The sequence below is a fragment of the Danio rerio genome, chromosome 16, assembly GCF_052040795.2.
Source record: "Danio rerio strain M-AB ecotype USA chromosome 16, GRCz13ab, whole genome shotgun sequence".
NCBI classification, from domain to species: Eukaryota; Metazoa; Chordata; class Actinopteri; order Cypriniformes; family Danionidae; genus Danio; species Danio rerio.
In genome coordinates, this window is record NC_141036.1 from 52,567,501 (window position 1) to 52,585,957 (window position 18,457).

Below are 18,457 nucleotides of genomic sequence, written 5' to 3' on the forward strand. Positions count from 1 at the left end.
TGTGACTTCAATCGACCGGCATGTTTGTGTGTGTGTGTGTGTGTGTTTGTGGGTGTGTGTGTCTGGGTTTCTGTGTTAGAGGGCGGGGCCGCAGGTTTCAAATCTCCCAGGTTTGCGCGTGCACGTGAATAACTTGGTTTCGTTCGTACGTCATGGCGAAACACCTAATGACTCGTTATCAAGGTGACTCATTTGAAGCAATATGAGTCGACTCTTTTATAGATGAATCAACACTTTTAAACACTGTACTCTTACAGATTTAAGCCTTAGCTGGATACTTCACTTCACTTAGAGCTGTGTTACAAACTACATGGAAGGGCATTTTCAAAAACCCATAATATGGGATCTTTAAAGGTGCTGTATGTAAGTTATTAACTCTTCTAAGGCATAAAACTACCGTAATATGTTTGCAGATATTTCAGAAACGTGCAAAGTGAACAGTCTTGTTCATCTGAAAAGCAATGCTGAAGTCAGATATTCTGCTTTGAAAATGTGTGGTACGTGCTGAAACGGCTGTATTTGTTTTGGTGCTTTTAACCCGCCCTATGCCAGTTTAGCCAATTATATTTCAACATCCCGAGTTCCCTTGGTGGAAACCACATATTTCATTTAATCAGTCAGAAAGGCTCTCAAAGTACATGCCTGCGACTGAAATGCAACCTCCAGGAGACAGTGGCAGAATCCAAAATGAGATGCAGATTCACTTGAGGTGATTAATTAGCAAATAATATAAATTTTATGAACGTAAACATCAGGTGAGCAGGTTACATTGTAGACCTGTGTCCTAACAACACGCTACATGACAAGATTTGCAGTGATAAGCGATTTGGCTGTTTGCACCAGACAAAACCCGACAGAAATTTAAATACAGCCATTCAGAAGCACAGAAAGAGAAAACTGACAATGACCACCTCAGGTACACCTCATGTGCTTTATTCAGTGTTAAATGCTAATAAGGTGAGTTTGAATGCCATTTTACATGACATTTATTTCTAAATACTGAAAGCAGCAGCAGATAGTTCACCTCAGATCTTGAAAATTAACTGTTTGAAATTGATCTTTAGAGCTGTGACTCAAAACCAACACATATCAGTGATTCAGCATCTACGTTTAATAATGTTAAAGAGGTTTAATATGTATTCATTGGATTATAAGCGATTTGGCTGTTTGCACCAAACAAAACAAAACAGAAATTTTAATACAGCCATTCAGAAGCACAGAATAGTGCACTCGCTGCACTCCAACGGAATGGTAAGGCTTATAATCTAATCAATATATATTAAACCTCTTAAACATTATTAAACGTAGATGCTGAATCACTGATATGTGTTGGTTTTGAGTCACAGCTCTAAAGATCAATTTCAAACAGTTTATTTTTAAGATCTGAAGTGAACTATCTGCTGCTGCTTTCAGTAGTATGGCAATAAATGTCATGTAAAATGGCATTCCAACTCGCATTATTAGCCTTTAACACTGAATAAAGCACATAAGCTGTACCTGAGGTGGTCATTGTCAGTTTTCTGTTATTCAGCTGCAAGAAATAGAAGCCATTTCTAATATATCAATTTGCGGTGTTGGTTTAAACAAAAACTCACTTTAATATGGAAAATATTAATTGTAGCTTGTGCCGTTGCTTTTAATTTGAAAAGCATTTAAACCAGCCATTAAATCAGCCTTTAGACTTTATAGTCAGTCTCGCTTCTGTTGATGTTGTCAATCTGACAACCAATGTCACATTGTAAGATCTCAGCTGTCATAAAGTCAGACTGAACGACAATGAAGATGGAGTTTGACGTTATCCACCTGTGACACTTTTACTATCCTGCGTTCTGAAATGATTCCTCACAGCAAACATAAACAATCTGTAGCGGCAGTTTTGCACACGGCGAGTCTAAATAATAAAACCAGGAAGAAAACTGTTTTGACATATCCCTGCGGTCAGTTGAATTGTCGCATGAATTGCGTCATTAAATTCTGAGCTCCTATTGGTTCCTGGATTGATGCTCATCGCAGCTGTTGACACACTGCAGGAAAGTGTGCGAAAACGTCTGACGCTACCAGAACTTCATCGGAGGAAAAATTTGATCGCAACGGGCACCAAGCGACTGTCTGTGAACATGTAAAACCAGCGATGAAAGATTTCAAATTCAAATTTGTCTTAAATGACAAAATCGTGGCTGAAATCTCGGTGTGAACAGGCCTTTACATACTGCACCTTTAATTAGGTTAATTAAGCAAATCATTTTAAAACCATGGTTTGTTGTGTAGACAATCAAAAAACATAGCTTAAGGGGGCTAATAATTTTGACCTTAAAATGGTTGTTAAAAAAAATAAAACTGCTTTCATTCTAGCTGAAATAAAACAAATAAGACTTTCTTTTTAAGAAAAATATTATCAGACATGCTGTGAAAATGTCCTTGCTCTGTTAAACATCATTTGGGAAATATTTGAAAAAAAAACAAAAATGTAATAGTTTGGACTTCAACTGTATAACGTTGCTATCGTACAGTAGAGATATCTCTGAGAAAAACCACAACTAAATCCATTTGACTGACTTATAGCCATATCTGTGTTCTTAAATATTATATCTTAATCAAAAGACATTTTAATGTTTGTAGGCTTTGACAAGCATTATAGAATGAATTTTAATCGGTTTTCTCTTTGTTTTCTGTCAGTAGCAGATTTTTGTGTTTATTATTTATGAAATATCATGCCAAAACTGGTTTTACTACTCAATAGCAGATACTTTATGATAGTCTTCCTCAATATTATTGAGAGGCTGGAGAAACTTCTCTATTACTTTAATTAAATTGTAAGATGGAGAAAAGACGATCTTTATTCCATTTACTTGACTGACTGATTCAGCATGCTTGATGTCATTAATTGAATAAAAATATTAAGATTTACTTTAATATTTAAGAATAATCAACGCTGAATCAGTATTTTGTGTGCTAAAGAAAATCTATAAATAAAATATGTACATATGCAAAGATTTATTTCAACAAATCATAATATCATTATGATCAGTTTAATGTGATCATTGATGCTGGAATTATTATTAATATTATAATTATTATTATTAATATTTTTATTATTATCATTATCAGTTGCGGTTGTTTATGCAATATGATGAATATGCTTCCTGTTTGTCATGCAATAAGAATAAAAGCAGGAATATAAAATAATAGTGTCTGATTTTCTTTTCCACTATGAGTAAGCACAGATTCTGAAATGTTTAACGTCAGTAACCAAAGAATTAAATAAAAACTGTATTTATGAATGTTTGTGAATGCACATTTATTAATTGATATTCTCTGATGCAACATACATTTAAATGAATATCACCAGATGATTTAAATGAGACCACCAGATATTCATATAATATTCCTCTAAACCAATTTGTGTAAAATTACACATTTATGGATTATAGATATTGGAATATGAATTGAGCAGACTGATTGATTTGGAAATGGCCATTTGCAATAATAATAATAATAATAGGGTGGCACAGTGGGTAGCACAAATACCTCACAGCAAGAAGGTCGCTGGTTTGAGCCTCGGCTGGGACAAGTGACTTTTCTGTGTGGAGTTTTGCATGTTCTCGCGTTGGCGTGGGTTTCCTCCACAAGTCCAAAAACATGTGCTATAGGTGAATTTGATAAGCTAAATTGGCCGTAGTGTATGTGTGTGAATGAGTGTGTATGGATGTTTTCCAGTGATGGGTTGCAGCTGCTGCGTAAAACATGTGCTGGATTAGTTGTCGGTTCATTCCGCTGTGGCAACCCCAGATTAAAACAGGGACTAAGCCAAAAAGACAATGAATGAATTTTATTGTTCACTGTTACTTCTATGTTGTTTGAGTGTGACCTGTTGCTGTTAACTGTTGGCTACTGCTGTAAGCCTAATTGCCCCTCTTGGACAATACAGACATTCCAATTCCGATTGTTATAATCAGTGTAAACAGCTGTGCTCATGGCTTAGAGATTAAGAAATGGATGGAATCATACCTGTTTGGTAGCACACAGTGTGTTAATATACAGAACTACAAATCTACAAACTACCCTTTGGGTATATCCCAGCCTGATCTCTCGAGGAAACTTAAGTATTTTATGTTTTGTCAGTTTAGTGGCTAATTCGTACGAATTCATATAAGTTCAGTCATTCGAATGTACGATTTTAAAAAGGAGGCGTGGCACCCAACCCCACCCCTAACCCCAACCATCATTGGATGATGAGTATATTATACTAAATTGTGCGAATTAGATTGTACGAATTCATACGAATTAGCCACTAAATCAAAAAGAGTACGAATTGCCATGAGATTGCGTTGATATATCCACAGGTGTTCCACAAGGATCTATTTTGGGCCCTTTTTACTTCATATGTCAATGATCTTTCAACTATTTGTCCTAATAATAATATACAAATGTATGTGAATGACACTGTTATATTTATTCATAGTAGTAGTGTGTTACAAGATGCAAAGAAACTCACAGAATCGCAGGTATATGTTTAGCCTGGTTAGATCTATGCTGTTTACAGTTGAACATCTCTAAAACCGTGTGTATGTTCTTTTCTAATAGGTTAAGTGTAGTACCTGATGTATTTGTACCAGCGGAAAGATTACAAGTTGTATCTAAGTACAAGTACCTTGGTGTTCTGATAACCGGGTTAGATTCAGTTCAGCAAATTTCAGATTTACTCGTGATCAGATGTCATGTGAGGCTGCCCTAATCTATTATCACTCCTTGATCATTTCTCATTTCACTTATTGTTTAACCACTTGGTTTCAAGCTAGCGTTACTACTTTAAAGCCACTTGAATCATTATACAAACAATCCTTAAAAACCCTTGATTAAAAACAGTTCAATTTCACCATTGTTCAACATTAAAGAAACACAACCTACTTAGCTGGGAAGATTTGATTAAATATGTACAAATTTGTTTACTCTTTAAGATTCTACATAACACGAAGTTAGAACGACTGCTCACCGAACTACTAGAGGTTGTAAAAGAGGGGACTGTATTATTTCTCAAAAAAAGTAAGTTCAGTCAGTCTGTATTTGCAGTGAAAGGCTGAAAGCTGCTACGGAATGGAACTCTATCCCACCAACAATTAGAAGATCATGCACTTTTTGTTCTTTCGGTTTCATGTTAAAAATTGGTTAATTAGCATTGTCAGCATTAGTGTATTTTTGACACTTTTTTAGTACATTTACATTTAGTCATTTAGCAGACGCTTTTATCCAAAGCGACTTACAAATGAGGACAAGGAAGCAATTTACACAACCAAGAGCAACAATGAATAAGTGCTACAGGCAAGTTTCAGGTCTGTAAAGTCTAAGAAGGGAAGTATTAGTAGTATTAGTATTTTTTTTTGTTTTTTGTACAGTTAGTGTGATATTCAAAGAGGCAATTGCAGATTAGGAAGTGAAGTGGAGACTAAATAGTTGAGTTTTTAGTCGTTTCTTGAAATTAGCGAGTGACTCTGCTGTTCTGATGCAGTTAGGGAGTTCATTCCACCAACTGGGCAGATTGAGTGTGAGCGTTCGCGAAAGTGATTTCTTCCCTCTTTGGGATGGAACCACGAGGCGACATTCATTCACAGAACGCAAGTTTCTGGAGGGCACATAGATCTGCAGAAGTGAGAGCAGATAAGAAGGAGCAAGGCCAGAAGTCACTTTGTAGGCAAACATCAGAGCTTTGAATTTGATGCGAGCAGCAACTGGCAGCCAGTGCAAACGGACTAGCAGCGGAGTGACATGTGCTCGTTTAGGTTCATTGAAGACCACTCGTGCTGCTGCGTTCTGGAGCAGTTGAAGAGGCTTGATAGAGTTAGCTGGAATCCCAGCTAGTAGAGAGTTGCAGTAATCCAGTTTGGAGAGAACAAGAGCTTGAACAAGGAGTTGAGTTGATGTTATAGAGTGCGAATCTGCACGATCAAGCAGTTCTAGAAATGTGGTCAGAGAAGTTTATTTGGTCATCAATCGTTACTCCAAGGCTTTTCACCATTTTGGATGCAGTAATGGTTGCCCCATCCATCTGGATTGAAAAGTTATGGTGTAGAGTACTGTTTGTCTTTGGCTTTTTTGTCATCTTCTGTTGCCAAAAATCTGTTTTTTTTTTTTGTATTTTATATATGATTGTGGATTAGATTAGATTAGATTAGATTAGATTAGATTAGATTAGATTAGAAAACTTTATTGTCCACATGTGTGGAAATTCCTTTTTGGCCTCCCAAACATCACAAAAACAAACACAAACACAAAGCTTCCTTCTCCAAAGATTACCATCACACATCCCTAGTCATCCAATCTACTTCATGATCATTCATTCAGTATGGTAATAGCAAACGGTATAAAAGATTTCTTAAAAATATTTGTTTTTGCTGTGGGTACTCTGTATCGTCCACCAGAAGGAAGCTTTTCAAAATTCATAATAAAGAGGATGAGTTGAGTCCTGAACTATCTGAGGCTTTCCGTCTGGTCTGGTTTGTGTACAGTTCCACAATCTGCTTCTGGGGGTCCATTATGATCTTCCTAGCCATATTAACGATGTTTGCATGGTTATACTTGCTTCTAGCTCCAAGATTTCCCTACCAGCAAGAAATATTATAGGAGATAATACTTCCAACCAGACTGGTATAAACCTTCCTCAGAATACCCTTACTAACATTACAACTATTTAATTTTATTACAAGGAAGAGTCTCTGTGTTGCCTTCTTGTAGATATAGTCTGCGTGTTCACCAAAATCTAAGCCACTATCTAAAATAATTCCCAGATACTTAAACCTGTTTACAATCTCCACATGTTGACCCTCAATAGTAACTGGATGACATATAGGCTGCCCTTCCCTACTAATAATTAGTTCCTGAGTTTTTAAAGCATTAAGTGACAAAGCACTGTCCTCGCACCAAGTCACCAGATATTCTGTGTACTCAATGTAGGCCCTCTCTAGCTCCTCCTTTCCTTTGACCGTAAGTCCAACCACAGTCATGTCATCAGCATACTTGAGTAGGGTAATATTGCTTTCAGAAATCTGCATTTCACTTATATACATCGAAAATAATGTATTGTAATTCTATGTTATTATGCTGTGCTTCTGTTTTAGGTGTTTTTTTACATTCTTTAAGGGGGTTACAGATGAAAAATAGCCATTCTTGGCTAACCCTGGCACATATTACTGTGTTTAATAATGTGCATTGACCCTGTAAACAAATAAACTAAACTCAACTAAAAAAAAAAAAAAAAAATCAAGATTTAACAAAAAAATAAATAAAAAATAAATAAATTCAACAATAATGCATTAAATTAAATGACTCCACATCCCAATATATAATAGTTCTTAGTATAATTAGCTCTTTCTTGTGTATATTGCCTCTTTTTGTTGAATGGCTGAATGCCTTTTGAACTGTGAATCATTTTGGACCAAATGCATCTGCTAAATATAAATGTAAATTGTTAAAATGCCACATTAGGCAAGGCAAGGCAAGTTTATTTATATAGCACATTTCATACACAGTGGCAATTCAAAGTGCTTTACATAAACAAGAATAAAAGAAACAAGTAAAAAATAATAATAATAAAACTGATTAAAAAAATAACAGGTAAAATGTGATATAAAAAAATGAAGAAGAAGAGAAAAATGATCATTATAATCATTAAACACAAAGTAACTAAATATTTCAACATTCTATTTAATAAAGAATCTTAAAAGAAAATGAAACAATAAATATTAGGCAGCAAAAACATTAATATTATCAAACATTTTAAACAGTATGCTATATATGCATATGTTATGAATTCTGAAGGGTCAAGTGACAGTATAAATTAGATTTTAATTAAGACTATATTAAAAGCAGTTGAAATGGAATTAGACAATTTGCACTTATACAAATAAATTCCTTTCTAAATAAACTTCAAAATCAGAATGTTTAAAAATTCCTGGTTCAAACCCTGACAGTTTTACAGCCCTGCCTCTTCATCTCCTCCAACGTGGCATTTCCAGCCGCAGCGTTTACTGAGAGTCAGAGGAATGTGGAAGATTTGATCTAACACACACCTTTTGGACAGCTCGTCTAATGTATTGACATGCTACATTGTGTTTCATTATACCTTACGTTTAATTAACATCTATTATATTTTAAAAAGCATTATACTTGATGTTTAGTATAAATGACAACTGAAAGACACACCTGTGACGTTGCACACCTGTACGGAAGCCCTACACAGCACAATTCATTGGATGACTGAGACGCACTCGTGTGATTGACAGATATAATGGCCAATGGGATACTCAGAAAGGCGGGGCTACATCTCAGCACAATGACGTAAGCTTTTGCCTAAAGATGAGACGGCAAGTGCGAAACTTGGTTGACGTAGCCCAGCAACGACTAGCAGTAGTTTAGTCTACTTTACGACTTATTTTACTTGACGACCGCATTATATATTAATGTCAAGAGAAGGTAATATGTTATATGTTTTATTTTTTGGCTCAAAGGTTGTTTAACGCACGAAGCTCGCGCGTAATGAAGCGCTCGTGATCAGCCGACGCGTCTTGTAAACGAAGTTCTGCGACTATATAGTAAATATATATTACCACAAGCATCTCGTGGTTCTCCGGGAGACATTGCTGTCTTTACATTTGAAAACACGGAGTTCGTATTAGCCGGTAAGAAGATTAAAGTCATGACTGGTAGAGAGGACGAGTATGACTATCTCTTTAAAGGTAAGTCCACTTTACTGAACTTCACTGAGGTAAAGATGGTTTTATATTCACACATTCGCACTCTCTCCTTAATAAGATCATTTTATTAAAAATATTCATTTATTTTCTTTTCGGCTTAATCCATTTATTAAGCAGGGGTCGCCACAGCGGAATGAACCACCATAAAATATTCAAAATAATGGAATCATATTAGTAGCCAATGACTATCGAAGTACAACATCGTTCACAGTCATATACATAGTGCTAATTTTGTAATCAAATCATACTTGGATGTGATTTCAGACCGAATATTCAAAATACCATGGTAAACATATAGGGAGCGTGTCACAAGTTGTCACTGAACGAATGTGCGACTCTAAAACCAACATTACCTCAATAATAAACTTCCACAACAACTGACTTTCAGAAATGTCACTTTCTTCTTAAGATATGTATTTTTAAAATTCTAAACCAGAAATTATCATGGTAAAATTGTGGTTTGTAAACTGCTAACTGTTCCTAATTCAACTTGTAGTCAGCAGCAGGTTGACCTCTTTGAACCAGTCGGTCAAACTAAGGTGGACAAGCTGGTTTTTTGGACATGGTGGCAGGTTAACCTGCTAATGATCATATTTGAGGAAGAAGCCGATTAATACTTCTTACACAGAAATAGGCATGGGCTGGTATAAATTTCTGACGATATGATAACCTTGGATCAAGGGTGCCTAAACTCAGTCCTGGAGGGCCAGTGTCCTGCACAATTTAGCTCTAACTTCCTTTAACACACCTGTCTGGAAGTTTCTAGTATACCTAGAAAGAGCTTGATTAGCTGGTTCAGATGTGTTTAATTGGAGTTGGAACTAAAATATGCAGGACACCAGCCCTCCAGGACCGAGTTTGGACATCCCTGCCTTGGATAAAAGTATCATGATTTAACTGCATCACATTATTGTGATTGCTGCTCTACAATAAGTTTTTTTAATGTCTGGGTAAAAAAAAAAAAAACTTTTCCCCACATTTCCCCCAATACATTTTTATTTTAGAAAACATATTTGATATTTCGGAAGTCAGAACAGTAAACATGTCAGACTAAATACAATTCTACTGTTTTCATTTGTTTCAAAAACACAGATTTCTTTACAATTTAAAATGTCATCTTTGGATATTTTTTCTGCTGGAGATACTTTTGTCCCAAAAACAAGCAAAAAAAGTAAACAAAATATTGTACTAATATCTTTGGAATGGTATAGCAGAAAATTTTGACGGTTTCAAAACCTTTACTTTTCCAAACCGCAGTATACCTTGAAAACGGTTATCATCCGATACCTAGTTTCATTAACACAGATTTCCTTACAACGCATAAAATAAACCCTTACATACAGGGGCAGATTAAACCAATAAGCAAGGTAAGCGGTTGCTTATGTCCACAGGATATCCAAGGGCCCCCCAAAAATATCTAGAAGTATAAATTATATCTATAAATTGTATAAATAACATAATTTTTTTTATCATATTTTGTTTGGCAGGTGTCTAAACAAATAATATTTTAATGATTATTACTTCTGCGCAAATGTGTCCCCCACCTGTAATCATGGAGCAGTCCAGCAGACAAACTGGGTAAATATTTAGTTTTAAAATGAAATAGTTTATATGTTGTATCAGTTGTGAATTAATTTTAAGAAAACAAATTATTTAAAAAAGTTTTACAAGATACTTTACATGTTGTTAATATTATTTTGTATTAAGACAAAATACAAAAAAGGAGATTAAGTGGTATAAAAAAAACAGCAAAATAAACTAATTAAAAATAATCTAAAGTACAAACTTTTAGGCCCCCCATGGCTGTAATTGCTTAGGGCCCCCAAATCACTAAATCCACCCCTGCTTACCTATACCTTAGGAACGATATAACAGAAGATTTTTGCGGGTTTAAAACCTTGACTTTTCCAAACCATGGTAAACCTTGAAACCAGTTATCATCTCATGCATACACAGAAATGATACAGGTTTGGAAACAATTATAAATGATTCACGATTACAAAGAAAAGGCAGGTAAAATATTGAAATAAACCTAAATTTCGGAAGTAAAAATGTTCTTGCAGGATGTACAGTATTCCTGAAGGGATAGTTTATCAAATAATGAAAATTCTGCTATCATTTACTCACAATTGACTTGATTTATAACACCAGTTTAAGTTTGTTGTTCTGTTAACACAAAAGAGGATAGTTTAAATAATGTTGAAAACTGGTAACCATTAACATCCATAGTAGAATTGTTATGTTTCCAACATCTAAAAAAAATCTTCTTCTATGTTCAACTGAACAAAAAAAGCTACATTTTTTGACATGTAACAAGTCAAGAGGGACTAAATATCACAGTCATATCGCTAAATAGCGGCAACATTTTATAATCATAATATAATTTCAATATATATTATGCAATATACATAATTTCATGTACTTTCAATGAATTATTTCTAAGCGCAAAAGTTTTGCCTTATCAAATGATACACAACACGATTGGCTTCTTTTAATGTCTTGCTTTAACCGTCAACCACATTTTGATCATATGATATGTAAACAAACAGTTTGAACATTAAATGAATGCTCCTGTCTCATAGAAACGGAAAGAAACATTTTGTACTTCGCGTGGAAACTGATTTTGAGGTTTCCTTCAGTAGCGTGAGTAATACAAGCAGAGTTAAACCGGTAAGACCTGTATAAATCGGGCCTTCAGGATGGGTTTGTGCTCAGGAGGCTTTAAAAAACTGAAGTCAAAAGACACATTTGATGCAAGGAAATGTATCCAATAACACGATTAAAAAAAAAAAACCTCTAATGTAAATATGAATTAATCAAGGGTTGCCACAGCGGAATGAACCGCCAACTCATCCAAAATGTTTTAAACAGTGGATACCCTTCCAGTTGCAACCCAGTACTGGGAAATGTTATATTAATGATGAACAAATATGATTGTCACTAATCTGACCTCTGTGGTGTTCATGACATGTCCATAAGTTATAGTTTTAGCCTCAAACTCCACGCTCTGTTCACCGTTTGCTGTTTGATCATGAATCAATCAGTGCTCTTCAATCTCAGCTTTGCTCTTCAAACAAGCCTGTCCGGCAGCTTTAAAACAAGCAGAAGTCTTTGTCAAAGTGCATGCCTGTGTTCCTAACTTAGATCATTTATTATTAGACCAGACAATATTAGCTGAGAAGTATGCTTGTGGATTTTTTTTCCTTTCATGTCTATATGATGGCAATAATAGCTGTGATTTTTAAAAATGGTCTTTTGTGTTAATAAAAAATGTCGCCTGACAAACAGGCTGAAATGCAAGTCGTTATTCATTGATGATCTTTTCCTCCTTTGAAAGCGTTCTCGCTTCCACATTCTGTGATTTAAAAAAATTCCAGTTAATAAACAGGTTGTCGGATGTCCACAGTGAATATGGCAAGGTAGTGAATATACAAACTTGTTTCTATTTTGCATGACTTACTTTTTTGTCACCAGTATGTGTAAAAAAAAAAAGCTGTGCTAGCTCATTTGTGTAAAAAAAAAAAGATATACAAGTTTAGAACATAAAAAGACACATGACCAAGAAGTGAACTGCAGCTTTTGCATGTAAACAAAAGTGCCGATCTGATTGGTGGAGAAGGTTTAGACGTGGCGCATCTATACAAAAAAATGAGCATGAGGCGTTTCTTAAAAAATAGCGCTTTTACCACTGGCGTTTTGTGCGTTGGTTTGCACGATCACTTTGACGCCCTTTATTTAGTCACAAGGCGTTAAACGTTGATGGGAAAACACGAGCAAAAAGCAACCTGGTGTACACAAATTTGTGCCTCTCATTTTAGCACTGTTATCGTAAGGCCACCTTTTCTCTGCACACAACATTTGGACACGACTGTCGGAATACACCCCCTTGTGGCAGTCAGACAGAATTTTCAGTTTTGCTGTGCAAAAGTTCATACAAATAAATAGACCACTAAAAATTTCGGAGGGCATATGGAGACAGCATTAAATATATTTTTATTACTCATTTTTGAATAGAAATATGCTCTTTTAATATAGATTTTCAGATTAAAAAAATTACAAAAACTAATAAAAAACTACTTATTCATCTCTTGCGCACAGACCTGCTTGGACAACACTGTAATACACCACATCCGGTCGGCCGGTTGCATAGTCACAGAAGTTCAAATATTTTAAGCAATTTGCAGCTCAAATTGTATCCAAATTTTCCAGATACGGAGATGATCGGACTACTCTCCGTTGGAAATGAATGACTTCTGGTCCGTTGCTTGTTGTTTGTCAATGTATGGGTGTTTCCCAATATTGGGTTGCGACTGGAAGGGCATCTGCTTTGTTAAACATATGCCAGAATAGTTTGCAGTTCATTTCACTGTGGTGACCCCTGATAAATAAGGGACTAAGCCAAAAGAAAATGAATGAAGAAATAAATCATATATATATATATATATATATATATATATATATATATATATATATATATATATATATATATATATATATATATATATATATATATATATATCACTATCTAAAACAGTTTTGTTTTGCTTAATACTTTTGTGTAAATTGAAATTTTCCCACATGATTATTTGATGAATAGTAAATTCCGAAAAACTTCTGACATAAAGTCTAACATAGACTTGTGATCAGTTTAATTCATACTTGCTTAATCAAAATAATAACATTTTAATACACTTAATCTTATATACTTAATACAAAAAGCGTATTATATCTTTTGCAAGTGATTAAGCGTACTGACCCTAAGCAATATGTTTTCACAGTAGCATGACTGTAAATAAAATTCATAGTTAGTATTTTTTCCAGCTATGTGTCTCTGTCAACTGCAAAAAGTATTTCACCTTCCCAGTATTTCATAAGTCTACCTGTGTGGGTGAAAAGGGAGTTGCTCTTCGGTCTTGCCCTTTTTTGCTCATTGTCAAAAGCTTTGTAGAAACACACCCTCTGTGTGTGAAATGTTCGACTCTGATTGCTGTTGTGCGGTGAAGGGAGGCCGTGTTGTACGAATGGAATCTGCTTTAAAGAGCTTTTTACAGTGTCATTACAATAGCGCAAACAATAGCCCTGAAAGGCTGGTTGATTTGACATACTCATGTCATCTACAGTCCTACACCTGCATCTACAACCCTTCTAATCTATTAGCCCCCCCTGTATATTTTTCCCCCAATTTCTGTTTAACAGAGAAATGTTTTAACACATTTCTAAATATAATAACTCATCTCTAATAACTGATTTATTTTATCTTTGCCATGATGACAGTAAATAATATTTGACTAGATATGACATGACATTTAAAGGCTTAACTAGGTTAATTGGATTAATTAGGCAATCAATATATAACAGTGGTTTGTTCTGTAGACTATCAAAAAAAAATATTGCTTAAGGGGCTAATAATATTTACTTACATTTTTTTTTTCATTTAAAACTTATTTTTTCCAGAGATGGGTTGCGGCTGGAAGGGCATCCGCTGCGTAAAAACTTGCTGGATAAGTTGGCGGTTCATTCCGCTGTGGCGTCCCCGGATTATTAAATGGACTAAGCTGACAAAAAAATGAATGAATGAATAAAATGCTTTTATTCTAGCCGAAATAAAAACAAATAAGACTTTCCCCATAAGAAAAAGTATTATAGGAAACACTGTGAAAATTCCTTGCTCTGTTAAACATCATTTGGGAAATAATTAAAAAATTCATTGGGGGGCTAATCATTTTGACTTTAATTGTTTACCTGCAGTGGTTCTGATTGGTGACTCGGGTGTGGGCAAGAGTAACCTGCTCTCTCGCTTCACCCGCAATGAGTTCAACCTGGAGAGCAAGAGCACCATCGGGGTGGAGTTTGCCACACGCAGTATCCATGTGGAGGGCAAGACGGTCAAAGCTCAGATCTGGGATACGGCTGGGCAAGAGAGATACAGAGCCATCACATCAGCGTAAGTGTGAACATGTCAGTTTTACAGTCTGTTTGTTTCATGAAAATATTCACTTTAAATAACGTGGGCTTTAAGAAGCACTAAAATGATAGTACAGCTAAATTAAACTAAGCTAAAAAGTAAATTAAGCTACATTGTAAAAAATGCAGGGTTCCATACAATTCATGTTGTCCCTACACAAATCGATTAAGTTAGCATAATGAATTTAAGTGGATTGAACATAAAACAGTTCAGTTTTCCCGAAAAAATCTCAAGAATTTTGTTGTTTCAGCTCATTTTAACCTCCTAAACTCTGCGGACCTGGGGCCTCATGTACGAAGACTTGCGTGGAAATCAAACTAAAACATTGCGTACGCACAAAGCTGTAAATGTGCGTACGCAGAAAAAAATTCAGATGTATGAAACGCTGTGTACGCCGAATCCCACGCATATTCTTTTGTACATCCGAATGAACGTGAAACTGAGCGCAACATGCACGAGCACAAAACCCCTCCCTGCCTCCTCCCCCGTATGAATATGCTAATGACTCTACTTTGGCAAAACACAACGAAAAAGCAAAGGCAAAAGCAAGCAAAAAGAGAAACTTTGAACAGAATGTGAATTGGAGGCGCTCCTTTCAGAGGTAGACCGGAGAAAAGCGGTGTTATTTGCAAGTTTGTTTACCGGAATTAACAACAAAAGACAAAAATAGAGTGGGAGAGTTTAGCTGATGCGGTTAACACAGTTGGGTCTGAACATCGCACTGAGTGAATTAAAAGAGAAATAGTGTGCTTTATAGGCATAAAATGTTGCAGTACCATTAACAGTCTTAGTGGCGTAGCTTGTAAAGCGCATGTCATCATGTTTTGACATGTTCGAGCATGAACTCGGTTCGAATCCAGCGTCTGATGAACTCTTTCTTCTTTTTTCCCCCGCTACATATCAGATTTTGCCAACTATTTATCACGAGAAAGACAAGTAGAAATCATTAATACGTTTGTGCATCATATTTTATTTGCACATTTATTGAATGGAAATGTTTCTGATTCACGTATGCAAATTCATCTTCAGATAGTGTCTTTATAGCAATGTGCGTGCAGTAGATCGCTCAGATTACATTGGGAAAACAGGCGACTGCTGCAAATTGTGCTTTAATGTTTAGCTGGTCAACTGTATGGTATGGAAACCTTATATACCTACTAGATGAACCCGTCTCATACAGCTGCCATTGCAAGGCTCAGACACTGTGTAGAGAGCAATTTAACACAACTGCCTCTAGGATTCGCCAATGGAAATAAAACAGACACGCACAAAAAATGTGCGTACGCCAGCTATAAAGCTGGCGTGGAGGTGTGCACGTTACCACGTTCAGTTCATTGTTCGTAAATCCAAACGTGAGCGATTCTGAGCGTGAAACCTGGCGTACGTTTTTGTGCGTACGCAGCGTTGATACATGAGGCCCCTGGTCCGTGACATTATTTACTTCCGCATTTTTTAACTATTAAAGGTCCGTACTGGATCAATACCCCCATAAGTGGTTCTATTCCAACTGATGAGAGAATTGAATAACTTTTGCAAGGATTATGATTAAGACATTTTTTTTTCCCTATGATTACTGACATCTGCAGGAACCACCAAAATTAATTACAGCAACCTAGACCACAAAGAAACTAAAATGTACACTTTCAAATTTGAGTTTAAATAAAAGAAGAGCCTCTTTTATAGAGGGGTTTATTACAACACAGACCACATATATTTTATGTTTATAGTTCAGATATAAACACTGATGTTTATGGTAGAGATTAAAATCACTGTTTAATGGAACTTGACACTGGTGAATGCTGTAGCAATTACATTGTGTAACCACCATCAAAACCACCATCAAAATCATGTCACTAAATAGGTTTTCAAAAATGTCACACCTAAAATGAAACATGAAGGTCTGCGTGTGAACTATTGAATCATTAATTGAAAATAAATATTATATGCTGTAGAAGATGTTAGATTTCTTTATTTAGCATTATCAGCAACAGTAGCAAAGATCATTTCATATTTCACATTGAATATTTTCCTTTATTTCAGCTGGTTCTTTCTTGATTTCTACTTTATTAAAATGACAGGTTCTAAGTTCCGTTTGTTAAAACCAATGGTTTTTGCAGTAATATTTTTCTATGAATGGAAAGCAAAGGACATTTGTCTCCTCCCTTTTTTGCTGATCAGAAAAATGGTCTGATCCGTGACTCAGAAGCCATAGTGTGATCCGAACCGTGAGATTTGTGATCCATTACACCACAATACTTTTGTAATATTTTGTTAATTGAGTTTGTGTATGCTACATTTCTTGCTATTGTTTATATTTTAAAAATTAGTATTTTATGTGAAAAAGTGCTTTGTGTCATGCATAATTTTCGCGTCGGAGTAATAACTTAAATGTTCAATTGTCATTTGACAAATGCTTCCTAATTTCTGTATGTGGATAATTGTAATATTTCAAATCATTTGCACTTCCTTTTTTTACTGCTTAATTTTAAACAATTTAATTTAAAGCTAAGTGGTGACATGGTGGCTCAGTGGGTAGCACTGTCATTTCACAGCAAGAAGGTCACTGGTTCAAGCATTGCCTGGGTCAGTAGCCGTTTCTGTGTGGAGTTTGCATGTTTTCCCCGTGTTGGTGTGGGTTTCCTCCAGGTGCTCCGGTTTCCTCCATAGTCCAAAGACTTGCGCTATAGCTGAATTGATTAAGCTAAATTGGCCATAATGTGTGTGAATGCAAGAGTGCATAGGTGTTCCCCAGTACTGGGTTGCAGCTGGAAAGGTATCTGCTATGTAAAACTTATGCTACATAAATTGGTAGGGATGCACCGAATATTCGGCAACCGAAATTATTAATAATAAGTAAATATAAGTAGAATAAGTAAAAAGGCCGAAAAAATTTTGCCGAACAATGACGCTTTTAATGACGCGATCAAATGGTAACCCGCGTAGAGTGAGAGGCGCGCGCTTTATGCAGCAAACATGTCAGCAGTGTGGAAGCGCTTTAAAGTGTAAGAGAAAGAGGCAAAAACGGCCGTTTGCAGACACTGTTCTGCTGAATTGTCCAGAGGAACGTTCTCTGTCTTCTCGCCCTCTTTGAGCAGATAACAAGAGAGATGAGCTCATCTGTGGCATACATCATACATTTACTTGCAGCACTAAAGCGCTTTTTAAACAAAGAGGCTGACACAGACCACGGGGTGAAAACAGCTAAAAGTGCGCTCTTAGAAGCTGTCAGGGCACGACTCAGAACACCTGTACTTCATCGCGACTGTGCTTGATCCGTGATATAAAAGATCATTACTTGGATATGGGAAAAAAGCTGCGCACAGGAGAAATGATCCAGGCCGAGTTGGACTTGGGAAAGCCGTTAGGTATTGGAGACAGTCAGGTGATGCACAGCGCAGGAGATGAAAACAGCGCAGAGAGTAAACGGGCTCGTACTACAGATGAGCCGCCCACCGACAGCCGACAGCGAGAGACTGTTTAGTGCTGCATCTCATGTCATCGATGAGAAGAGGAACCGACTTTCATGCGAGACAGCAGAGAAGCTACTTTTTATAAAGAAGAACCTGCCACTTTTCCTGAAGAAGTAGGCTAAGTAGGCTTATGTCTTGGACAGTTATTCATTTGTTGTCATCCACATTTTTTGCACCATTTGTTGTTGTAGACATGGTTACATTCTTTCAGCAGTCAGTTATAGGCCTAACATAGGCTATTCAAGAAGGGGGGCTTCAAAGATGGCCAAATAAAA

The 18,457-nt window shown here is 36.0% G+C and overlaps 3 protein-coding genes across 12 annotated transcripts in view; all 3 read left to right on the forward strand.

The window, feature by feature from the left end:
• Nucleotides 1-3,186, forward strand: part of rab25b (RAB25, member RAS oncogene family b) — a 21,883-nt gene extending 18,697 nt beyond the window's left edge. The window contains exon 6 of the mRNA XM_087286203.1: nucleotides 1-3,186. This exon is cut by the window's left edge and continues 1,321 nt beyond it. The gene's annotated coding sequence lies outside the window, so the exon portion shown is untranslated.
• Nucleotides 1-18,457, forward strand: part of LOC147840416 (uncharacterized) — a 976,031-nt gene that overhangs the window by 857,636 nt on the left and 99,938 nt on the right. The window lies entirely within an intron of this gene.
• rab11al (RAB11a, member RAS oncogene family, like) overlaps nucleotides 8,332-18,457 on the forward strand; it is a 94,448-nt gene continuing 84,322 nt past the window's right edge. For 8 of the 9 annotated variants that reach the window (XR_015510303.1, XR_015510301.1, XR_015510304.1 and 5 more), the window contains exons 1-2: nucleotides 8,361-8,729; nucleotides 14,496-14,691. Coding sequence is in view for 6 of the 9 variants with exons in the window: in XM_087285336.1 (XP_087141462.1) it covers nucleotides 8,690-8,729; nucleotides 14,496-14,691 (236 nt within the window). In the remaining 3 variants the exon portion in view is untranslated. 9 annotated transcript variants of the gene reach the window in all.